Raw genomic sequence first — 27,164 nt, forward strand, 5'->3', positions numbered from 1 at the left:
TCATTGATGCAAAGATGTTACCACCTTCGCCATGATCCTTTTCGTGGGCCTTTTTTGACATTTTCTATTACATGTTTAGTGTATAGTCCATTTGCTGAAAAGAATGGCCATACCAGTTATTTTGTCAAATATCTGCCATTTGAGAGGTTTACAAACCTTAGTGTATGCTATCCTAGGCCTAGACAACAGCCTGTCAAGTACTGCAGTCAGCATATCTACTTTGAACTAAGCAATAAATCGTAGAAGCGGAGCAAGCAAGTGGAAGATCAAAGATTTCCCGTAACCAGTGGGAAGACATACTATACAGTCACGCTCTTGCATATAGATGTACTCTAGAGCTTCTCTCTGATGAACTTTTAGTATTATGTCTCCATGTGTGCGCAAAACCTCATCTAGACCTGATTGAAAGCTTTCCATTTTCTTGTACGCTAGCGTTTGTTGACAAAACAAGGAAGTAGTCCACGTTTAGGTCACATGATATACATGTGAATGACCTCCATCAACTAATGCGCCAGTGTAAGTAGTCCGGTCACGTGATATATGCAAATTGGCCTGTGGCAGTGGTGTTATGCTAAGTCACCACTGCGCACTCTAACTTCGGAGGCTAATGAATGTGCCACAGTGTGGATGGAGCTGGCTTTGCCAATCTCATTAAAATCGGACCTTAGTTCCCGCTATCGCTAAACAAAGATCTGAGGATATCCCATTACGGGTCACGTCTACTACATGTATCATGTTTGTTGTTTAACGCCGCACTCAGCAATATTCCAGCTATATGATGGCGGTTAGTATCATGTAGTATCATGTAGTATCATGGAGTATCATGTAGTATCATGGTATCATGGTATCATAGTATCAAAGAAGGAGCAGTAATCCCCATGCTTGATAATAGCAGGGTGTGTTGGATTTTAGAAGCTGGTTGGTTCAGTGGGAGTTTAAGACTTTTTTCATTGAAGTATTTTGTGCGGCAATATCAGATCCCTCTGTTGACCTCCAGTAGACACGCTGTGAGTGTGGACAGGGCCATCTGTGACAGGAAACCAGGACCTCCTTGCTGTCAGATGACATGCATGGATTATTGTGAAACAGTGACAAGCCAGTCAGATTGTAAGATATTTAGCTCACCTGACTGAAGTCAAGTCGGCATCGTTGATGTCTGTAAACATCTTCTCAGAAACCATTGGACAGATGAAGCATGCCTGTTCCCACCAATGATGACACCAAAATTTGCTCAAGAGGTTCATATTTACAATAAACAGTATGCCGGCCACATTAAACAGTCTATTTGTGTTCATTACTCAACCATCTTCACTCCGATGGAATGAAATTTGGCATATGTGTAGTTTGTAGGAGGGCTCAGCATATATGCTCTGTTTTTGGCAATATTTTAAATTTTGACTTTGACTTTTGCACCTGGAACCATACTGTTAGCTGAAAGATCTTATGGCTGTTACTGTGCCATTTTTGTAGAAACTGTAATAAAATGTGGTATTTGTTTCATTGTTCTGTGATTCTACACATGTTTCATTCTTTGACCATCGTTGACCTTGCCTTCATGTTGTTTCAAACTGCATATTTGGCTGTATAAACTTCTACTCTGGAATTGCATGTCGGAGGGAGCTGAACTTGGACCTGTATGTTTATCCTTATGATGGCAATGATGACACCATATTTTGTTCCAAGTAGTAATCTTCGGTTTCTGGCACAGCTAAAGGAAGTGAAGTGTGATGCCTCAGACAACTGTCTTTGATGACTGGTTTTCTTGCAGGGATGTACGTGGAGAATGTGATGACTGTAGCCAGGAGGGAGCTGGCGTGGGAGGTCGACTATAACAGGGAGGCCAAATGCAGCAATAGATTCAGGTACGCATAGATTCAGGTACACATAGATTCAGGTACGCATAGATTCAGGTACACATAGATTCAGGTACACGGCATAGATTCAGGTACACATAGATTCAGGTACATATAGATTCAGGTACATATAGATTCAGGTACGCATAGATTCAGGTACACATAGATTCAGGTACATATAGATTCAGTTACACATAGATTCAGGTACACAGCATAGATTCAGGTACACAGCATAGATTCAGGTACACATAGATTCAGGTACACAGCATAGATTCAGGTACACAGCATAGATTCAGGTACACAGCATAGATTCAGGTACACATAGATTCAGGTACGCATAGATTCAGGTACACATAGGTTCAGGTACACATAGATTCAGGTACACATAGATTCAGGTTCACAGAGATTCAGGTACACAGCATAGATTCAGGTACACATAGATTCAGGTACACATAGATTCCGGTACGCAGCATAGATTCAGGTACACAGCATAGATTCAGGTACACATAGATTCAGGTACACATAGATTCAGGTACACATAGATTCAGGTACACAACATAGATTCAGGTACACATAGATTCAGGTACACATAGGTTCAGGTACACATAGATTCAGGTACACATAGATTCAGGTTCACAGAGATTCAGGTACACAGCATAGATTCAGGTACACATAGATTCAGGTACACATAGATTCCGGTACGCAGCATAGATTCATGTACACAGCATAGATTCAGGTACACAGCATAGATTCAGTTACACATAGATTCAGGTACGCAGCATAGATTCAGGTACACAGCATAGATTCAGGTACACATAGATTCAGGTACACATAGATTCAGGTTCACAGAGATTCAGGTACACAGCATAGATTCAGGTACACAGCATAGATTCAGGTACACAGGTACACAGCATAGATTCAGGTACACAGCATAGATTCAGGTACACAGTATATATTCAGGCACACATAGATTCAGGTACACAGCATAGATTCAGGTACACAGCATAGATTCAGGTACACAGTATAGATTCAGGTACACATAGATTCAGGTACACAGCATAGATTCAGGTACACAGTATAGATTCAGGTACACATAGATTCAGGTAAACAGCATAGATTCAGGTACACAGCATAGATTCAGGTACACAGAGATTCAGTTACACATAGATTCAGGTACACAGCATAGATTCAGGTACACAACATAGATTCAGGTACACAGCATAGATTCAGGGACACATAGATTCAGGTACAGAGCATAGATTCAGGTACACATAGATTCAGGTACACAGCATAGATTCAGGTACACAGCATAGATTCAGGTACACAGCATAGATTCAGCTATACATAGATTCAGGTACACAGCATAGATTCAGGTACACATAGATTCAGGTACGCAGCATAGATTCAGGTACACAGCATAGATTCAGGTACACAGCATAGATTCAGGTACACAGAGATTCAGTTACACATAGATTCAGGTACACAGCATAGATTCAGGTACACAACATAGATTCAGGTACACAGCATAGATTCAGGGACACATAGATTCAGGTACAGAGCATAGATTCAGGTAAACAGCATAGATTCAGGTACACAGCATAGATTCAGGTACACAGCATAGATTCAGGTACACAGCATAGATTCAGCTATACATAGATTCAGGTACACAGCATAGATTCAGGTACACATAGATTCAGGTACGCAGCATAGATTCAGGTACACAGTATAGATTCAGGTACACATAGATTCAGGTACACAGCATAGATTCAGTTACACATAGATTCAGGTACACAGCATAGATTCAGGTTCACAGCATAGATTCAGGTACACAGGTACACAGCATAGATTCAGGTACACAGCATAGATTCAGGTACACATAGATTCAGGTACACAGCATAGATTCAGGTACACAGCATAGATTCAGGTACACAGTATATATTCAGGCACACATAGATTCAGGTACACAGCATAGATTCAGGTACACAGCATAGATTCAGGTACACAGTATAGATTCAGGTACACATAGATTCAGGTACACAGCATAGATTCAGGTACACAGTATAGATTCAGGTACACATAGATTCAGGTAAACAGCATAGATTCAGGTACACAGCATAGATTCAGGTACACATAGATTCAGGTACACAGAGATTCAGTTACACATAGATTCAGGTACACAGCATAGATTCAGGTACACAACATAGATTCAGGTACACAGCATAGATTCAGGGACACATAGATTCAGGTACAGAGCATAGATTCAGGTACACATAGATTCAGGTACACAGCATAGATTCAGGTACACAGCATAGATTCAGGTACACAGCATAGATTCAGCTATACATAGATTCAGGTACACAGCATAGATTCAGGTACACATAGATTCAGGTACGCAGCATAGATTCAGGTACACAGCATAGATTCAGGTACACAGCATAGATTCAGGTACACAGAGATTCAGTTACACATAGATTCAGGTACACAGCATAGATTCAGGTACACAACATAGATTCAGGTACACAGCATAGATTCAGGGACACATAGATTCAGGTACACAGCATAGATTCAGGTAAACAGCATAGATTCAGGTACACAGCATAGATTCAGGTACACAGCATAGATTCAGGTACACAGCATAGATTCAGCTATACATAGATTCAGGTACACAGCATAGATTCAGGTACACATAGATTCAGGTACGCAGCATAGATTCAGGTACACAGTATAGATTCAGGTACACATAGATTCAGGTACACAGCATAGATTCAGTTACACATAGATTCAGGTACACAGCATAGATTCAGGTTCACAGCATAGATTCAGGTACACAGGTACACAGCATAGATTCAGGTACACAGCATAGATTCAGGTACACATAGATTCAGGTACACAGCATAGATTCAGGTACGCAGCATAGATTCAGGTACACAGCATAGATTCAGGTACACATAGATTCAGGTACGCAGCATAGATTCAGGTACGCAGCATAGATTCAGGTACACAGTATAGATTCAGGTACACATAGATTCAGGTACACAGCATAGATTCAGGTACACAGCATTGATTCAGGTGCAGAGCATAGATTCAGGTACACATAGATTCAGGTACACAGCAAAGATTCAGGTGCACATAGATTCAGGTACACAGCATAGATTCAGGTACACATAGATTCAGGTACAGAGCATTGATTCAGGTACACAGCATAGATTCAGGTACACAGCATAGATTCAGGTACACAGCATAGATTCAGGTACACAGCATTGATTCAGGTGCAGAGCATTGATTCAGGTACACATAGATTCAGGTACAGAGCATTGATTCAGGTACACAGCATTGATTCAGGTGCAGAGCATAATAGGACATTTCATTTCCATTTCAGTGAAGTGAGATATATTAATGTACTCAGAAATGCCATAGAATTCTAAACGCATATATAGGACATTTCATTTCCATTTCTATGAAGTAAGATATATTATGATGACACTTCCAGAAACTTGTTGAAAGACCACCCAGAATTCCACATTCCTGAGGTGATAGAGGAATTAACAGCATCCCAGGTTTTGACCACCGAGTTTGTGGAGGGCATGCCGCTTGACCAGTGCGTCGATCTGGACCAGGAGACTCGAGACAAGGTGAGGCAGCTATTAAGCAATCTCCATATCTCCAACCATCACCAGTGTTGGGTCTGGACCAGGCGACTCGAGACAAGGTGAGGCAGCTATTAAACAATCTCCATATCTCCAACCATCACCAGTGTTGGGTCTGGACCAGGAGACCCGAGACAATGGGACTCAGTTGTTGATATGGCTTTTAACTGCCTGTATAAGATAGCTACGCGAAAAAAAGCAAAGAACAATGATGAATAAAGATGCCACTGAAAGAAGAAGAATAAAGTTGTTCCCTATATTTGTAGCTGGGTAACACAGATAAACGTGATGGCCAAATAATTGCATCCAAAAGAGGGAGAGATATGACAATGCGTATTGGGAGAAGAGGTACAGGTAATCGATGTGAGGATTGTGAGAATATGCGGGAAATAGCAACCTATGCTTAAAATGGACTTGTCCGACATTGCCGAGGTCGGATTCTATTGAGGGAGTCATCATTAATATAATACGGGTAAATTTTTTAAAGGGCGTACATTTTATCATCATCCTTAAAGAGGCTGTAAATAATGTTGATATCTCATATAGGACATAAACGACTTGTGGTCATTGTTTATCATACAATAAAACACTGCAGGGATAATAAACCGCTCAGGGCTTCGCCCCTCATTATTTATTCTCCCTGCAGTGTTTTCTTGTACGATAACCAACTCCCACTCATCGTTTATTTCTTCCATAAAAGGCTTCCTAAATACAATGTTTGTTCCTTCCACTCAATATTTACTGTACCAAAACACATTCATGTGACATCCTCTGTAAATTATGATATTACAAAGGTATTGCTCACTGATATCTTGTCTTTACCCAATACCTTGAAACCTGACAGTCACGTGACTGCTACTAGATGGTATTGTGATGGCACAATGATACTTGTTGTTACCCTGCCTGGCGCTTGGCATTAATGGGATAAAACAAGTTGTGGTCAGCTCTGAAGCGGTATCCATGTTAAACTGCAGCATCATATCTCAGTGGGCTAGTACTATAACAAATGCATGTAGGCATGCATCTCAATCAAAGTGCTATAATCTTGAATGCACCGTTAAAACCCATTTCTAACTCCTCCTAAGACATGTAAGAGATAACTCGAATAGTCTTGCGGCATATGGGAATTCCAACGGGAAGCTCTTGCTATGATAATTTGGAAGAGGCCCCCAGTATCTCAAGTTTGTTATGAGTGGAGGGGGTGCGGGTGGCCCAGTCGTCTAAGGCGCCGCGATTCGCTGTGCAAAGTTGCGTCCCTTGGGCACACCAGAAACCTATGATTGTGGGTTCGAATCCCAGTTCGCCCCGATTATGTTTCTAGGTTTGTCAGCACCATACCCGTGCTCATGGGTTTCATCGAAGTGGTAAACGTCTGGGACCTGCATCACTTCAGGCTTTCCTCCCACATTAAGCTGACATGCCGTGATATAACTGGAATACTGTTAAACGCGGCGTTTAACCCAACTCACTCACTCACTCACTTGTTATGCGTGTATACTTAAATGGTGATCAGATCATCAGGCTTCTGTAAATCTGTGTCACCTTGACAACGTGTGACGTTGCTCATGCTATCGACCACCTGGCTAGCCCAAATTTGATTATTTCCTGCTGATTATTGCTGGACTGGACTGATGTGTAAACCCCACCCCCAAAAAAACTAAACATCATGAATAGTTTGTATCTACATGAGATGCTAGAAGTTGGCAATGTTTGCTGGGGATGAAGTTGCTGACAGATCCATGTTCGTCTATCATGCATCGTCCAGTGTAAACATCATCACCTGGGAAGCCAGTGAATCTGCGACTTCACATACTTGTTCACTCCTGAAGTTGTTCAAGAGGTTTGAATTCAATTTTCTATGGTTTGAATGCACTTATATTCCTTAAAATGCATAGTTTTGAATTGAATAAAATATTTCACTGTAAGCAGTAACATACCTGGCCTAGTTTGACACGAATGGGTAGAACTCTTGACCCCAGCAGTGATAACTCACCGGATGCCTATTGTGTAATTCCTATTCTTTGAATGACATTGTTATATACTTGTTACAACTGCTGCTCAATAAACCGTGTTTATGTTTGTATTCAAGTTGGTATTTCCGCTATCCAAAGGGTGCAGTGAGGCCGTCTTATTGTTGATAGTCATTTTGGAGACATAAATGCGAAAGTTCATCAATGTGAACAAAGACCACTGGTATTTTTCGCATTTAATTCCCGCTCGCGTTAATTTCAAGATTAACCGTATTTGATTATCAATGCTGACAGCACCTATTGTTCAGTGATTGCTGTCTTTATTTTTCCAACTGTTGGCTACATATGCAGGTGAGCTACAGTGCATTGACACTATTTGAGTTCGAAATGTCTCCAGGTTAATTTTCCTGCCAGACAACATTGCATCAATGCAGTGACATAAATGTTAAATTCACTCTTCATACCTAATCCTTCACATGTCAGTTATCAACAAAATACATCAGTTGATGATGTAATTGCAATTTTTAAATATCTGGGTCTAAAATAGATCTGCGAAGCCCCAGATACTGACTTTATGACCATCCCAGCACACACATTATCCCGATGAAGTTATGCTGACTATTCTGATCCCCATGTGACTACTTGTCAAAATACTTCACACTAGAGGCAGTAAAACATATGATGGACATTTGTTTACATGAGCATGTGTGATCTAAAAGCTATTTTTGCATACCTTGTCAAATCTGCATTTTGAACCTGAAAAACTGGTCACACCTGGAACACAGGACCTTTGTAAGGTGACCGCCTCCGCGGTCTAGTGGTAGAGCGTCCGCCCGGAGAGCGGAAGGTCCGGGGTTTGATCGCATAATACCAAAAGACATTAAAAGATGGTACTTGTTGTTACACTGTCTGGCGCTCGGACTGGTCGCCTAGGAGTCAGTATACTGTGTCTGAGTGGGGTATTCATGTTAAACTGCGGCATGGTATCTCAGTGGCCTAGCACTAATAATCGGCATCAGTCCGGACTAGTACAAGCAGCCACACACACATGGCTACGCGACGTTAAACCCCATTTCACCTCACCTCACCACCTTTGTAAGGTCACCAGCACACACTTGCACAAAGTGATCTCAGTGCAACCACTATCGTATTCCCTGTACTTTAGTAAAACCTTACAGTTTGTGAAGATCCTGGGTAGAATAGGTCTTCTGCAACCCATGCTTGCTGTAGAAGGCGACTATGCTTGTAGTAAGAGGCGACTAATGGTATCGGGTGGTCAGACTTGCTGACCTTTCATACCCACTGCCTAAACACTCATTTTATTGCCAGTGCATAAAAGCCACAGCTGCTTAGACCCTTGAAGATCCAGGGCAGAATATGTCTTCAGCAACCCATGCTTGCTGACTTGGTTGATGCATGTCATCGTATCCCAATTGCGTGGATCGATGCTCATGATATCAATCACTGGACTGTCTGATCCAGGCTTGATTATTTACAGACTGCTTGAAAGCAGTATATATGTTTCTTGAGGGAAGTATATGGTTGCACGCTGGAAGGCATATTCATGATATGTTCTTGAAGACTCTAGAGTTGAAGGCATTGTATAGCTGTATGCTTGAAGGCAGTTTATGGCTATATGCTTGAAGACAGTTTATGGCTATATGCTTGAAGGCAGTTTATGGCTATATGCTTGAAGACAGTTTATAGCTATATGCTTGAAGGCAGTTTATAGCTATATGCTTGAAGACAGTTTATAGCTATATGTTTGAAGGCAGTTTATGGCTATATGCTTGAAGGCAGTTTATAGCTATATGCTTGAAGGCAGTTTATGGCTATATGCTTGAAGGCAGTTTATAGCTATATGCTTGAAGGCAGTTTATAGCTATATGCTTGAAGACAGTTTATGGCTATGTACTTGAAGGCAGTTTATAGCTATATGTTTGAAGGCAGTTTATAGCTATATGTTTGAAGACAGTGTATAGCTATATGTTTGAAGGCAGTTTATGGCTATATGCTTGAAGGCAGTTTATGGCTATATGCTTGAAGGCAGTTTATAGCTATATGCTTGAAGGCAGTTTATAGCTATATGCTTGAAGGCAGTTTATTGCTATATGCTTGAAGACAGTTTATGGTTATATGCTTGAAGGCAGTTTATAGCTATATGCTTGAAGACAGATTCATCTTGTATGCTTGAAGACAGTTTATAGCTATATGCTTGAAGGCAGTTTATATATGCTTGAAGACAGATTAATCCTGTATGCTTGAAAGCAGTTTCATGCTCTATGCAGGTGCTGTATGCTTGAAGTTCATCCTACCATGTACTACATGCTTAACAGCTGTTACTTGAAGGGTGGATCAAGTGCTTGCTTGAAGTCAGGTTCATCCTGCCATGTACTACATGCTTTACAGCTGTTACTTGAAGGGTGGATCAAGTGCTTGCTTGAAGTCAGGTTCATCCTGCCATGTACTACATGCTTTACAGCTGTTACTTGAAGGGTGGATCAAGTGCTTGCTTGAAGTCAGGTTCATCCTACCATGTACTACATGCTTTACAGCTGTTACTTGAAGGGTGGATCAAGTGCTTGCTTGAAGTCAGGTTCATCCTACCATGTACTACATGCTTTACAGCTGTTACTTGAAGGGTGGATCAAGTGCTTGCTTGAAGTCAGGTTCATCCTACCATGTACTACATGCTTAACAGCTGTTACTTGAAGGGTGGATCAAGTGCTTGCTTGAAGTCAGGTTCATCCTACCATGTACTACATGCTTAACAGCTGTTACTTGAAGGGTGGATCAAGTGCTTGCTTGAAGTCAGGTTCATCCTACCATGTACTACATGCTTTACAGCTGTTACTTGAAGGGTGGATCAAGTGCTTGCTTGAAGTCAGGTTCATCCTACCATGTACTACATGCTTTACAGCTGTTACTTGAAGGGTGGATCAAGTGCTTGCTTGAAGTCAGGTTCATCCTACCATGTACTACATGCTTAACAGCTGTTACTTGAAGGGTGGATCAAGTGCTTGCTTGAAGTCAGGTTCATCCTACCATGTACTACATGCTTAACAGCTGTTACTTGAAGGGTGGATCAAGTGCTTGCTTGAAGTCAGGTTCATCCTACCATGTACTACATGCTTTACAGCTGTTACTTGAAGGGTGGATCAAGTGCTTGCTTGAAGTTCATCCTACCATGTACTACATGCTTTACAGCTGTTACTTGAAGGGTGGATCAAGTGCTTGCTTGAAGTCAGGTTCATCCTGCCATGTACTACATGCTTAACGGCATGTTTTATATCATCCATGGCTCAAAGTTCATCTTTGAAGAACGATGAACGTTACAGAGTAACATTAAATCAGAAACATGAACATGAAACATTTTTTTTAGTTGATGATTCACATCAAGGACTGGTCTCTGCTCCAGAGCTCCAGCTAATGGATGCAAATGACAGGTATGAAGACTGCTTGATAGCAAGCCATCGTCATCGTCTTAGAAAATTGTAGCCTTTTTCAACAGAACGAAGGAAAATGTTGATTTATAAGCAGGCTATTTATTCCATGTAATAGAACAAGCCGTTAACACAAAACAGAGACAGTTTCCAAGATGTAGCTGAGAGATGCATGCCTTGATGATTATCTACAGCAACTGCACTGATAGCTGATAGGTACAGATGCTGATTGTTGTGTTGTTTTGCAAGTAATGTGTCATTACCATTAGAATAAATGTTGATATAAAGATGTGGTGTTGAGGCAAAGTCCACTCCATGCGGAGAAGTATATTAACCCCTTAGTGGTTAACGCGTTCACTCCAAAATCTGGGGTTTGATTCCCCACATGGGTACAAAGTGTGAAGCCCATTTCTGGTGTCCCCCGCCGTGATATTGCTGGAATATTGCTAAAAGCGGCGTAAAACAAATACTTACTCACTCTCACTCTCACTCTCACTCACTCACTCACTCACTCACTCACTCACTCACTCACTCACTCACTCACTCACACTCAGGTTACTGTGACTTTAGGCCATTATAATCAAATTATTACATTTTCATACCCACTTGTCTCACTGCCGGAATATTGCTGAGTGTGGCGTTAAACAACAAACCAAACCATGGCCGCTTCATACGTTAGGATATTAAGAGATGGTTCTTGCTGCTACCCTGCCTTGTGCTCAGCATTAAGCGAATGAAATAAGGATTTGTTGGCTGGGAGTCAGTATATTGTATGTGAGTGGGGTATCCATGTTAAACTGGGCCATGATGTATTAGTGGGCTTGCTAAAAAAAATGGCCAGACTAGTACAAGCAGCTACTCCGACAAGTGCATGCACGTCACTATGGTAGTGACATAATCTCAAATGCAATGTTAAACCCCATTTCACCTCACCCACTTTCTAAAACACACAATATACATGTGCCAAACATTCATTCTCTATGTGAATCACATAGGCAGATGGTTAATGTACACCATGGCCAGGACGGTTTATATGAAAATAAACAAGAATTAGATAATTAGCATATTGTGGCCATGTTTTTAATTTAGATAATATTAGTCATGGCTAATAACCTATTTATCTTTGACAGTTGACTTCAAAGTTGTCCTGTTAGGTTTGATGCAGTAGAGTTATGTCCCCTGTCAGCCAGCATCGGCTGTTTCCAGTTCTAATCAAGGACCATCGTTATCGTTGTTCTGTCAACACGATGCTGTGCTCATGAGTATGAGTTGCAATGCATGCATCGCTCGTTATGCTGGCTTAGCAGGGTGTGGAGTCATCCTACAGATGACATCCTTACCTTGTCAGCTTGCTGACGGGGTTAACCTCTTAGGTCATGTGGACAAGGCGTCCGACCTCTGATCAGAAGGTTCGTGGTTCGAATTCCATCACAGGACTTGGAGATTTTATGGCCACAACATTGGTGCCCAACATGGGGCTCAGCACATACATAGTAAATATGCGCAAAATAAGTCTCTGTACCATACTATGCGGCCCGGGACATGCCTTCTGTTGATGGGGAAGTATGTAGCAGGGCGTGGAGTCATCCTACAGATGACATCCTTTACCTTGTCAGCTTGCTGACGGGGGTTAACCTCTTTGGCCATGTGGACAAGGCGTCCGACCTCAGATTAGAAGGTTCGTGGTTCTAATCCCATCACGGGACTTGGAAATTTTATGGCCGCTACACTGGCATAATCTATGGATTAGATAAAATAGGTTAGAGAATAAGATGTGAGCTACACGGAATTACAGACTCTTTGTCCCAAGTTAATAAGCCATGAGCCTTCGATAATTTGTAATTCTGGTGTTATTCTATGCATTTCTAATTGTGATAATACATAACCAAAGTCCATGAAAGTCATGTGACACAGGACAAGTTAACCTCAGCTGAATTAAACAGGTGTTTTCTATCAATTTTGAATTTGTTTGAATTCTTTTATAATGTCATTAAGACCTGTCGATAAGATAAATTTATTGTATCAGTATCACAAAGGGTACATGTGAATCTTCACGGGTCCCCTTATAAGGTTTTATACCGGGGCGCATACAACCACATGTACCACTCGTGATACTGTTACAACATAATGTATCCCACCTGGGAGGGAAATACATTTCTGAGCAGTAAAAACTAATCTCTTCTACCCCGCCATGAAGAAGACAGGCTGCATGTGGATCTCTGAGTGGGAGATTAAATATCTTGCACCCTTCTATGAAGCAAAAAGCCACACATTGTTTACGAGTCAATGAAAGTCACGTGACCCAGCACAAGTTCACCTCGGCTCAATCAAACAGCTTTACAACTCCCTTACCATGGCAGATTGAAACATATCTGCAAGATAAGTTGATAAGTTTGTTATAGCATTATCACTCTGGGTAAATGTGGTTTTATACGTCCCTCATTATTTTTTATGCCGCTCACCTCTGACAAAACTCATTAAACCACATATACTCAAGTGACCTTGCGACGACTTATAATACGCCTTCATTTTACACTTGCTCCTGTACTGTATCTTGTGCACTCATTGAACTATATGTATGTCAATTATCTCCCAACATTTTGACAATAAAAGTCGGGGCGGTTGGGTAGCCTGGTGGTTAAAGCGTTCTCTCGTCACGCTGAAGACCCGGGTTCAATTCCCGACATGGGTACAATGTGTGAAGCCCATTTCTGGTGTCCCCTGCCGTGATATTGCTGTTATATTGCTAAAAGCGGCGTAAAATCAAACTCACTCACTCATTGACAATAAAAGTCAACTTGGTCTTTATAGACATTTAGAAGTTGGAAGAACTTGAGGTCACTGTGATTTAACTCATTATCCGACATCTTGATTGTTGTTACACCCAGCCCCATCTCTGCACCTTCAGTGCACTTAATTGGCTTCTCTCTCGTTATAGTGTTATCTTTCTACATTAATCCCACCTCGTGTAAACATATTGGCATGTATATGTGTTAACTTAACTGATACACTTTTATCTTATCTTCTCCCTCTCATCACTACGGGCTCTCCTCCAACATTAAGCTGACACACTGTAACTGGAATACTGTTAAAAGCAGTGTTAAACCCATCTCCCCAACTCACTCTCTCTACTCTCTTGTCAGGACTTCCCGTATTTAAGCCCTCATCCTAATTACAGAAAATTGTGCCTTCTCATCATGCTCAAATATTTTATCCGAAGTTAAACCCAGGGCTCAATTTCGGAAGCTTATGCTTTCTTACCTAAATATTGGATGCCCTTCGCTGAAAAAAATCAGATTTTTTTTTAGTCATTTTAACTGAGAAAATATAATACATGGATATTACATTTGAACAGGAAATAGCTTCATAGAATGCAGAAGTCGAACTTGCACTTTCTGTTGAATGTACCTGTATATTAAATTTTATTTTAAATTTGTATATTCCATTTTAGGCCCTGAGTGTAATTCCGCGTGGCCCTAGGTATGGAAAGTCCTGGTTGTAGTATTTTATACTTTTTATTTTTTCTAATAAGTATTAGCAATTGTTCACTTTTTGTTTTCATATATGTTTTTAAACTTTTTTAACTTTCCATTTACAATACCTTGGGTCAGGTGTTAATGCCTTATTGTCCTAACTAATTATGAAATCAAGCCCATCTGACCCCATCAACAATGTTGACCAGATCAAGAGCAGATGTTGAACCAATAAGTGACTGACTGACTGACTCAATATTCTGCTGACTAAGACACAAGGAGTAGCCCTGAAACATTCTTACAAAGTATAATGAAGCTGTTGTCCATAAAAATTCTCCTGTCCCCAATCATGTCCATAGTCATCTAAAGAATCAAGAAATGTCAACATTCTGTATCATGCGTTCAGATACCAATACAATTCCTACATGACTAGAGTATCGTGATGCATCGGTAACTCCTACTCGACACAGTGACAGGTGATGACTGCTTGACTGCACCGAGTCTCTTCCTGCCTCCCGTGTTTAGGCGAGGTATGTAGATAAATGTTTAAATAACCCTGAGTTATCTGAGTGTACATTGTCGGATGCGTTGTGCTGACACAAGTTATGATATGTAAAACTAGTTGTGTTTGGCCTTGATGATCTACTGATTGGACAAGTGAACTGTTTTGGGTGACCTCTCTCTTCCTGTTCACAAATGTGGTTTTGTTGATTTTTAGATATCAAATTCTAAATGTAGTTTTCTGGGTCAGTTGGCCAGTAAATGTTGAAGTAATCCTGATGTCATGGAGGTGATGGGAGTGTGTGTGCAGATACAACCAGGCAGCTACATCTGATGACTTCAGCTACTACTACTACTACTACTACTACTACCACTACCACTACCACTACCACTACCACTACTACCACTACCACTACCACCACTACTACCACTACCACCACTACTACTACTACTACCACTACCACTACCACCACTGCCACTACTACTACTACTACTACTACTACTACTATAACTACTACTGCTGCTACTACTATTACTACTAATGCTACTACTACTACTACTACTACTACTACTACTACTACCACTACCACTACCGCTACTGCTACTACTATTACTACTGCTGCTGCTGCTACTACTACAACAACCACAACCACTACTACTACTACTTATAACTAGAAGCTGCTCTTGCTGCAATTACTATATTATTACTACTACTTCTAGCACTGCAACTGCTGCTACTACTACTGCTACTTCTACTACTCTTTCCATTACTGCTACTACTACTACTACTACTACTACTACTACTACTACTACTACTACTACTACCACCACTGCCACTACTGCCACCGCCACCTCTACTTCTGCTACTTCTCCGCCGCTGCAAGAACTGCAATTATCTACAACTACAACGTCAGCTACTACTAAGACAGCACTTAGTGCTTCTCACTTCTACTACACATGAGGGGCGGTTGGGTAGCCTAGTGGTTAAAGCGTTCACTGAAGACCTGGGTTCGATTCCTGACATGGGTACAATATGTGAAGCCCATTTCTGGTGTCCCCGCCGTGATATTGCTGGAATATTGCTAAAAGCGGTGTAAAACCATACTCACTCACTCACTCTGCTACTTCTGCTACTTCCGCTACAGCCGCTATTACTGCTACTGATGAAACTACCACTACTACTACTGCTTCAACAACTACTACTGCAGCTACTACTGCTGCTACTACTACTACTACTACTACTACTATTTCTACTACTACTACTACTACTGCTGCTGCTGCAACTACTTCTACAACTACTACTTCTGCTACTACTACTACTGCTGCTGCTGCTGCTTCAACTACTACTACTACTACTACTACTACTACTACTACTACTACTGCTGCAACTACTACTACTTCTGATACTACTACTACTACTACTACTTGGAATATTGCTGAGTGCGGCGTTAAACAACAACCAACCAACCAACTACTACTGCTACCAACAAAATACCTACTTTTTACTACCACCATCATGAGTCCAGCTACTTTTCATGTCATTAACTATATCATATTTAACTACTATTAATCACCATGGTTACCACAAAGCTCATGATTATGCGATGCAAGCTCCATTAGATGAAATATTAGTTAGTGTACTGTCCATGTATCGAGAGTGGAGACACACAGCCGCATGTCTGTCCCGGCCTATCAGGACCCACACTTGTCTAGTGGCGGTGTCCGGAACATTAGGCCAGGCTGCACGCTGCCAATGATGAACCCCACTTCAACACTAATTGGGTGAGTTTATTGCCTTGAAAGATTTACTGCAACATTTTATGGATAAGATATAGCTGATATATTTCCCTCTGTTCAGATGTTCCCTCTAGCCAATCGGAGAGCAGGACAACGTGGAGGTGGGCTCAAGCCTGTTATTACGACGCAGGAATTTTGATGGACATAGTTAGATTCACAGTGAACAAATATCTGGGATGGACAGTCAACATTATCGGGTAGTGGATATTGATTAACCAGTGTTTTGTAACAGAAGACAATCATAGAAGATAAAATCATTCGTTTTTGGATCTGAATGTTTATATGTTGAAAAGATGTCACTCTTGGAGAGTGTGATCTTGTTGGTTTATTGAGAACAATCCTGGATGGGTTAATATTTTCATATTTTGATGGGTTTTTTCTTTCGGGAATTACATCTGTGTTTGTGTGAAGAACTTCGGACATGTGGTGACACAGCAAAAACATGAAATATTTATGTCGGTGATAAGTTGTTCAACAAGAAGTTTCTGAAACAAAATGGATAACATGACCACATTTGGAGGCGCCAATTGGAGCAATTCTACTGCTTTTACATCCATGGACACAGGTGATGTGAAACTATACGGTGTAATTCAGGCTGCGATAGACCTATGTCTTGTTCCCTTCATTATTGGCGGAAATGCTTTGGTGATTATTGCCATCTTGACAACACCAAAACTCCAGGTACCAACAAATTTCTTCATTTTAAGCTTGGCCGTTGCTGATTTGCTGGTTGGAGTTCTTGTTTTACCAATCTACTCTTTGTATTACCTGGAAGTGGCTTCTGCAATGAAGAATAAGTACTTGTGTTTAGTGCGTTACGCGACAGTCATCTGCTCCTGCGGGGGATCTCTGCTCAACCTTGTGTGTATTGCAGTGGATAGATATATCGCAATTATCTACCCACTGAGGTACCAAGCCCTGGTGACCCCTTTCAGGGTCAAGGTCACCATATTTGTTTTATGGTTCTACAGTGTCCTAATGAGCCTTTTACCTCTGATGGGATGGAACAAGTGGACTGAGGACGCAAACTGTGTCATCTTCAAGGTCATGTCACCGATTTGGATCATTTTGTCGGACTTCCTGCTTGGAGCTGTGTGCCTGTCGCTGACGATTGTGCTTTACGCTCGTGTCTTCTCTGTTGCTTATAGGCAACATAAACTGATGGAGAGCACGTCTAGTTGGATGCCAGACGAACTTCGACTTCGTCAAAAACGAGAAATTAAATCGGCAAAGGTCATGGCGTTTGTCCTTCTGATGTTTGTGATATTTTGGGTACCTTATTTCGTACTAGCCCCCATGAAATACATTGATGGGGTGCCAGCAGATATGATAGTCACCATCAAGGATTTTGCTCTATGTCTTAGCTTCAGCAACTCACTTATAAATCCTATCATTTATGGATTTCTTCGCCGGGATTTCAAAGCAGCTTTCAAGAGATTTCTGTTTGTACAAATGCAAAGATATCGTTACCAAAGGGAATCTTCCAAGAGGGGACAAGAGAAGACGGTTATGATGAACTTTCCTCTGAAATATCTCAGCAACTTCCACAGTATGTCGTCAGCTGGCTCGCTCCAATCTTTGAGGTCAGTGTCAACTTTCAACACTATGAATGAAGTCATGTGATGATGGCAGACTTCCATGCACATTTTGAGTTCAAGGCGACATTTTGGATGCAAGAATATTGGGTTTTATTGTAGACTTAAGGAAGGTCCAGATGAACAAATGTTACTTCTGGTAACATTAGGAATGTGTAGCAATGTGGGGTTTTGAGATTTGGATATGAAGAATTCTAACAATTCTGACTACATTTTGAAGGATTAAAGAAAAGTACTTGCCAACCTTTCTGATAACATTTATGAAGCTGGTTCTGAAGATATATATATATATATAGAGACTCACCTGTTTTGGACTTGGCTTAGCTCCAAGGACACCCTGCGATGACATTCTCTCCACACTGAGCTGTCAAACAAAACCCAAATCGTCAATGTCAGTTTAGCTGTCTTGCCTTCATCCATCTTATATTTGGAAAGGAGCTGATTTCATAAAATGTAGACTCCAGTGATGACAAGCCTGAACCAACTGGAATGTTTTGTTTTCTTTGTTTTTTTTAGTCCATTTCTTAAATGTTGTGAAATATCACTTTCTCAGAACTTGAAAGAGATGACAGTAGTTTTAACAACACGTAACACAAACAGTAGAAGTATTCATAGAAATGAAACACTTAGTAAGTGGCTTCGACACACACGGTTCATGGCATCATGGTGCCTGGATGTGAATGTTAGAAGCTGGAGATGGCCTTGCTTCCTATGACAATGAGTTAGTATAGACAAACAGTTCATGGCATCATGGTGCCTGGATGTGGATGTGAGAAGCTGGAGACGGACTTGCTCCCTATGACAATGATAAGCATGGACACACGGTTCATGGCATGATGGTGTCTGGATGTGGGTGTTAGAAGCTGGAGACAGCCTTGCTCCCTATGACAATGTGTAAGCATCGACACACGGTTCATGGCATCATGGTGCCTGGATGTGGGTGTTAGAAGCTGGAGACAGCCTTGCTCCCTATGACAATGATAAGCATGGACACATGGTTCATGGCATCATGGTGCCTGGATGTGGATGTGAGAAGCTGGAGACGGCCTTGCTCCCTATGACAATGTGTAAGCATCGACACACGGTTCATGGCATGATGGTGTCTGGATGTGGATGTTAGAAGCTGGAGACGGCCTTGCTCCCTATGACAATGTGTAAGCATGGACACACGGTTCATGGCATCATGGTGCCTGGATGTGGATGTTAGAAGCTGGAGGCGGCCTTGCTCCCTATGACATTGATAAGCATGGACACACGGTTCATGGCATCATGGTGTCTGGATGTGGATGTTAGAAGCTGGAGATGGCCTTGCTCCCTATGGCAATGTGTAAGCATGGACACACGGTTCATGGCATCATGGTGCCTGGATGTGGATGTTAGAAGCTGGAGACAGCCTTGCTCCCTATGACAGTGATAAGCATGGACACACGGTTCATGGCATCATGGTGCCTGGATGTGGATGTTAGAAGCTGGAGACCGCCTTGCTCCCTATGACATTGATAAGCATGGACACACGGTTCATGGCATGATGGTGCCTGGATGTGGATGTTAGAAGCTGGAGACAGCCTTGCTCCCTATGACAGTGATAAGCATGGACACACGGTTCATGGCATCATGGTGCCTGGATGTGGATGTTAGAAGCTGGAGACCGCCTTGCTCCCTATGACATTGATAAGCATGGACACACGGTTCATGGCATGATGGTGCCTGGATGTGGATGTTAGAAGCTGGAGACAGCCTTGCTCCCTATGACAGTGATAAGCATGGACACACGGTTCATGGCATCATGGTGCCTGGATGTGGATGTTAGAAGCTGGAGACCGCCTTGCTCACATGCAGAAGGACAATGAGTAAGTAATCATCATCATTACAGATGGCCTGTTGGTTGTTATTCATGTTTTAACTCAGCTGGTGTGTTGGGAAAGAGGCTCCCTATGGGCAGCCTCCAGCATGACGGTGTGTTTATTGTTGTCTTCAAGCATGAACAGTGGAAGTATGTCCCTGTCATGCTTATAGAAACAACAGTGTCTGGTTCCACCACAAAGATCTTTGAGTCAGTTTAGGTCTCAGTTTGTTCTGAGAATTGGTTGTCAGCAGCATATCCATACTTGCAGGTTTCGCCTCAGTGAGGCCTTCAATAGTTTGCAGACAATTGCAGCCAGAATTTACACTCTGATCTTTGAATAAATCTTAACCTTTTAACTTTTTGTACAATTCTACATAACTTAGAATTAACTTGGCAATGTCTATTTTATGCACAGGTGGGTATTTCCCGCATATTCTCACAATGCTCACATCGATTACCTGTATCTTTTCTCCCAATACCGATTGTCATATCTCTCCCACTTTTGGATTATTCAGCCACTGCGTTTATCTGCTTTGCCCAGCTACATCTAAGGGGAACAACTCACTAGACACTTTCCTCTAAGACATAGCTTCGTCCATTATGTGACATCATCAAGTTGCGAGCGCATATTCGAGTCTTCAGAAATGACGTCATGATAGAACAATGTTTTATACGCTTCGTTCTTCATTGCTCTTTGCAATTTATGGCTCAGCTGTCTTATATTACATGTCATATTTCAAGGCATTATGTCATTAACGTGTGTGACCTATACGTCCTGAAGGCTTGCTTGCATAGGAGAGGTTCGTACATCATTCATCATGAATAAAAGCAGGAAATCAATAAATATAAAACATCAACACCAGAGAATAACCAGTCTTGATTATCCGCCCAAACAGATTTCATTGTCCATAACAGGCAGTGTTGGGAGTGTTGTTTTGAAATATAGACATGTTTTGATTTATGTCACATTTTCTCTGTGACCTTTGACCTACATATACTCCCTCTACTGAAGTTTCACATTTCAAATTCAACACCGATATCTCTGCTACATCGTGTACTCTGACACACACATGTTACCATGGTTACTGATAGATGTCATACTTATTGATATCTTCCCAGGCAAACTCAGAAGTAGACATATTTGCATATATGCCACTTTGCAGGCCTTGTAACAGAAGTGGTGTTGGTTCCTGTAGTAATAGGCCGATGCCACTTTGCAGGCCTTGCCACAGAAGTGGTGTTTCCTGTAGTAATAGGCCGATGCCACTTTACAGTCCTTGCCACAGAAGTGGTGTTTCCTGTAGTAATAGACCGATGCCACTTTGCAGGCCTTGCCACAGAAGTGGTGTTGGTTCCTGTAGTAATAGGTCAATGACAGTTTGCAGTCCTTGCCACAGAAGTGGTGTTTCCTGTAGTAATAGGCCGATGCCACTTTGCAATCCTTGTAACAGAAGTGGTGTTGCCTGTAGTAATAGACCGATGCCACTTTACAGTCCTTGCCACAGAAGTGGTGTTGGTTCCTGTAGTAATAGGCGGATGCCACTTTACAGTCCTTGCCACAGAAGTGGTGTTTCCTGTAGTAATAGGCCGATGCCACTTTGCAGGCCTTGCCACAGAAGTGGTGTTGGTTCCTGTAGTAATAGGTCAATGACAGTTTGCAGTCCTTGCCACAGAAGTGGTGTTTCCTGTAGTAATAGGCGGATGCCACTTTGCAGGCCTTGCCACAGAAGTGGTGTTTCCTGTAGTAATAGGCGGATGCCACTTTGCAGGCCTTGTAACAGAAGTGGTGTTTCCTGTAGTAATAGACCGATGCCACTTTGCAGTCCTTGCCACAGAAGTGGTGTTTCCTGTAGTAATAGACCGATGCCACTTTGCAGGCCTTGTAACAGAAGTGGTGTTTCCTGTAGTAATAGACCGATGCCACTTTGCAGGCCTTGCCACAGAAGTTGTGTTTCCTGTAGTAATAGACCGATGCCACTTTGCAGGCCTTGTAACAGAAGTGGTGTTTCCTGTAGTAATAGACCGATGCCACTTTGCAGGCCTTGTAACAGAAGTGGTGTTGGTTCCTGTAGTAATAGGCCGATGCCACTTTGCAGGCCTTGCCACAGAAGTGGTGTTTCCAGTAGTAATAGACCGATGCCACTTTGCAGGCCTTGTAACAGAAGTGGTGTTGGTTCCTGTAGTAATAGACCGATGCCACTTTGCAGGCCTTGCCACAGAAGTGGTGTTTCCTGTAGTAATAGACCGATGCCACTTTGCAGGCCTTGTGACAGAAGTGGTGTTTCCTGTAGTAATAGACCGATGCCACTTTGCAGGCCTTGTAACAGAAGTGGTGTTTCCTGTAGTAATAGGCCGATGCCACTTTACAGTCCTTGTAACAGAAGTGGTGTTTCCTGTAGTAATAGACCGATGCCACTTTGCAGTCCTTGCCACAGAAGTGGTCTTTCCTGTAGTAATAGACCGATGCCACTTTGCAGGCCTTGCCACAGAAGTGGTGTTTCCTGTAGTAATAGACCGATGCCACTTTGCAGGCCTTGTAACAGAAGTGGTGTTTCCTGTAGTAATAGACCGATGCCACTTTGCAGGCCTTGTAACAGAAGTGGTGTTTCCTGTAGTAATAGACCGATGCCACTTTGCAGGCCTTGTAACAGAAGTGGTGTTTCCTGTAGTAATAGACCGATGCCACTTTGCAGGCCTTGTAACAGAAGTGGTGTTTCCTGTAGTAATAGACCGATGCCACTTTGCAGGCCTTGTAACAGAAGTGGTTTTTCCTGTAGTAATAGACCGATGCCACTTTGCAGTCCTTGCCACAGAAGTGGTCTTTCCTGTAGTAATAGACCGATGCCACTTTGCAGTTCTGCATTATTGCATTGAATGCGACATTGAAATACAATGTTAAAATACCTTTGAATGTGAGAAAATAAGAACTTAATAAGATCCATCTTAGAACAAAATGATAATGTTACCCAGTTTGCCTGACAATGGGACTTAGTTTGGAATCCTTGATAAATCCCTTCCTGTCAAGTTCAACATCAGTAACCATGGTAGCGAAATCTCATCCATCTATGGCTGCCAGGATAACTGTTAAAGGTGCAAGTTCCTTGAACCCCAAGAAACCATTTACAAGAAAAATATAACATCCCCACATTCAGGCCTTTAAACAAACGTTAATTGCTGTGTAAATTCAACTTTATGAGCTGTATCAAGTTCATCAAGTCTAATGCAGCCTGCTTTACAAATGATGAAAGTGGTGTATATTCTGGAGACAGCACTTCCTGTTGTACATGGAGAATGAATGGTGTAGAGTGCCATGTTGACAGCTTGTTGTTGATTTAACAGCATCCTTGGAGGGCATACATGATCTGCTGTGGTGAATAGGGCCTGGCAGAGATACAGCCGCTCCATTGATATGGATGTAAAACACTTGTCCTTGAGACAACTTGTTAGTTTCCTCCTCAATCAAATTATGTTGAGGTGGTGAAGACCTGCTCATGAAATTGTTTGCAGGGATGCATGTGATTGAGTTAGAGAATATTGTGTAACAGCAAGTCAGCAATATTCCTGCTGTGTCACAGGAGCCTTTATATAATCGAGTGTGACCTAGGCAAACCAGTGATTGAAAGGACGGATCCAGCTTTTTAAAGGGAGGGGTCCAGAATATCAAAATCCTCTCTCAGTGGTTGGTGATTGTCCATGCTACATTTAGTTTTCAAAAGAGGGGTGGTCCGGACCCCCTGGACCCCCTCTGGATCCGCCTGTGGACTCCCCTCTGGAGGGCCATGTGCCATCATGACATGTAAAGAGATTTTGCGAGGGTGCAATTGTGGGATTGGTGCAAATTGAATTACACTCATGCATTTTAAAAATGAGTTGTGCCTGAAATATCGCACAGAAACATAATCAAACCTGCATTTAAAGTTTCACAGTACATAATAACAGTACATGATATTAATATTTATTGGATCTAAAATTTCTTGTAAGTAAATAATAAATTAGTCTTGTCATAAGCAAAGTCTGTCATTCTCCCGACTGTTACGTTTACTACGAAAGCGAAAATGATAAAATCCAGCAAATCCCTGCAATATGTTTAGAAACGGATGCGGATGACAGAAATCGATGTCTTTCCATTTAGGGTGGCACGGGTGGCCCAGTCGCCTAAGGCGCCGCGATTCGCTGTGCAGAGTTGCATCCCTTGGGCACGCCAGAAACCTATGATTGTGGGTTTGAATCCCGGTTCGCCCAAATTATGCTTCTAGGTTTGTCTGCACCATAACCGTGCTCGTGGGTTTCACCGAAGTGGTTAATTTCTTGAGACCTGCATCACTTGGGGCTTTCCTCACACATTAAGCTGACACGCCGTGATGTAACTGGAATACTGTTAAAAGCGGCGTTAAACCCAACTCACTTACTCCATTTAGGATTTCATGCATGATCTTAGCTATGATGTTCACACACACACTCTAACTAGTTGAATGGAAATGGAAATGGAACTGGAACTGGAACTGGAAGGGGGGGGACCTTCCCATCTACTAGGATCTTCGACTTAACAACAAGGATGCGTTGCTTGGTTCCAAGTATGAATACATGTACAGTTAAATTGAGATTGATGAGATTGTTAGAAGCTGATTATAGATGATTGGTGGGGTAATCAGTGCCCGGTGGTTTAAGCTGCTGCGGTTTGGTGTTGGGTTCCTTAACGTCCATGATTGCGATGATGGGTTCGAATCCCAGATTATGACCTTGATTTGTCAACCTGGCTCGTGGGTTTCACCGAGGAAGTAAACATCTACGACCTGTGTCAAACCTCCAAGCTGATATGCCATTAAACCCAGGTCGATTCATAAATTTATGGATTAATAAGAGCATAAGCTTAGGAATTTATGATAATGTTTACCTAAACATGCGGGGTTTTTTCCTGTGGTGAAGTGTAGCCTTGTGCTAAAATCATTTGCTTGTCACACCGAAGACCAGGGTTCGAATCCCCATGGGCACAATGTGTGAAGCCCATTTCTGGTGCCCCCTGCTTGATATTGCTGGAATATTGCTAAACATGCTAAAAGCGGGATGAAACTATACTCCCTCACTCACTCCTGTGGTGTTGTTGAAATGCAGATTAATAGTGACAGGATGCTTTAATCTGTGACATGTGTCAGTGCATTGTATATGCTGTGATGCAACACTTGCCGCTCACCACAAAGTGTCGCATGGTCATGCAAAGTTATCATTTTTTCTGCTGGTGTGTACAAGAATGTTGAACATGCTGAGACATTGTTGGTTCAGTTGTCCCAAGTTTACAAAATATGTCTGGTCTTTGATGATTGAAGCCTGTCTCTTTAAGTGACACTAAATACAAAACATTGCAGTGCATTATCATGTTGTTGTAGCCTACAGTAACACTGTTTTAGCTGAAGGATGTTGATGTACATATGATGATGATGTTGCAGCTGGGGGAAAGTGTGTTGAAGCTGTGCCTGCTGGAGCTGTTTGTGTTCCGGTTCATGCAGACGGATCCCAACTGGTCCAACTTCTTCTACAACCCATCAACTGGCAAGGTCAGTACTGTGAAGGGGTTGTCATATAAAGTACTATAATAAGGAAGTTATAGAATTGGTGATGGTGACATTACACAGTCCTGTGACTCTATTTATAAAACTGTGTTTGTTTCAGCTGGTACTTCTGGACTTTGGAGCAAGCCGAGAATTTGACAAGTCGTTTGTAGACAAGTACATCAAAGTGATAAAGGCGGCTTCTGTCGGAGATCGAGACACAATTCTTTCTGGTTCCATTGATATGGGTTTCCTCACAGGCTATGAGACAAAGGTGAGCACTACTCCAGGGTCTGAAACTAAGTACCACTACTCCTTACAGGGTCTGAACCTGAAGTAAGCACTACTCATTTCATACAGGCTTTGAACCTGAAGTTAGCACTGTTCCTTACAGGGTCTGAAACTACACTGCTATTTACAAGATCTGAAGCCATGTAAGGATTACTCCTTACAGGATCTGAACCTAAGTTACCACTACTCCTTACAGGGTATGAACACGAATTTGCACTACTCCTTACAGGGTCTGAACCTAAGTTTGCACTACTCCTTACAGGGTCTGAACCTAAGTTTGGACTACTCCTTACAGGGTCTGAACCTAAGTTTGCTCTACTCCTTACAGGATCTGAACATGAGTTTGCACTACTCCTTACAGGGTATGAACATGAGTTTGCACTACTCCTTACAGGGTCTGAACCTAAGTTTGCACTTCTCCTTAATTTACAGGATCTGAACCTCAGCTAGCGCAACACCTTTGAACCAAAATTTTACCCTGTTTCTTACAGGATCTGAACCTAAATTAGCTACTCTTTACATCCAGACACATAAACAGGAACATTTGAATAAGCTTGAACATTTAACTGTTGCGGGAATTGTTATCAGCTCACTGGCCAGTCAGTTTGTCTCATAAGGTATCCTTTGGACAACAGCATTCAACTTTTAAGGCTATGTCCCTTATGTTACCATAGTGGGGCTTTTCTCAGTTGACTGATGTGTTAGGGGAAAGAGGTAGGTCAAACGAAGCCTCCATTAGCCAGGCCAAGATCCGCTCATCATGAGCTTACATTCCAGCTCAAGCTCCAATATGATCCCTCGGAGCACATAACGGTTCTTGTGTCGTAGGTTTCACTGGGTGGTAATTATCAACAACCTGTGTCTCGCTTTCCTCCTACACTAAGTGGGGGCACGGGTGGCCCAGTCGTCCAAGGCGCCACGATTCGCTGTGCAACTCACCCTTAGGCATGCCATAAACCTATGATTGTGGGTTCGAATCCCGGTTCGCCCTGATCATGTTTCTAGGTTTGTCAGCACCATACCCGTGCTCATGGGTTTCACCGAAGTGGTAAACGTCTGAGACCTGCATCACTTCAGGCTTTCCTCCCACATTAAGCTGACACACCGTGATATGACTGGACTACTGTTAAAAGTGACGTTAAACCAGACTCACTCACTCACTCTTACACTAAGTTGACACACGATCTATTGAACAACTGAGC

General features: G+C 42.1%; 2 protein-coding genes across 2 annotated transcripts in view; both read left to right on the top strand.

Moving 5' to 3' along the window:
- LOC124116150 (atypical kinase COQ8B, mitochondrial-like) overlaps positions 1 to 27,164 on the top strand; it is a 47,219-nt gene that overhangs the window by 17,598 nt on the left and 2,457 nt on the right. Inside the window, exons 10-13 of the mRNA XM_048403084.1 lie at positions 1,769 to 1,862; positions 5,344 to 5,485; positions 25,570 to 25,677; positions 25,793 to 25,945. Of these exons, the coding sequence (XP_048259041.1) occupies positions 1,769 to 1,862; positions 5,344 to 5,485; positions 25,570 to 25,677; positions 25,793 to 25,945 (497 nt within the window). The remainder of the gene's footprint in view (positions 1 to 1,768; positions 1,863 to 5,343; positions 5,486 to 25,569; positions 25,678 to 25,792; positions 25,946 to 27,164) is intronic.
- Positions 16,685 to 19,102, top strand: LOC124116152 (adenosine receptor A2b-like). Its single transcript, XM_046477376.2, has one exon. The coding sequence runs from the start codon at positions 17,180 to 17,182 to the stop codon at positions 18,305 to 18,307; it is 1,128 nt and encodes a 375-aa protein (XP_046333332.2). The 5' UTR covers positions 16,685 to 17,179; the 3' UTR covers positions 18,308 to 19,102.

This window comes from Haliotis rufescens, unplaced genomic scaffold (genome assembly GCF_023055435.1).
Source record: "Haliotis rufescens isolate VD_foot unplaced genomic scaffold, xgHalRufe1.0.p SCAF_3, whole genome shotgun sequence".
NCBI classification, from domain to species: domain Eukaryota; kingdom Metazoa; phylum Mollusca; class Gastropoda; order Lepetellida; family Haliotidae; genus Haliotis; species Haliotis rufescens.

Bases quoted from the DNA above. Each gene is read 5' to 3' on its own strand.
- LOC124116152 (XM_046477376.2), top strand. From the start codon at position 17,180: ATGGATAACATGACCACATTTGGAGGCGCCAATTGGAGCAATTCTACT.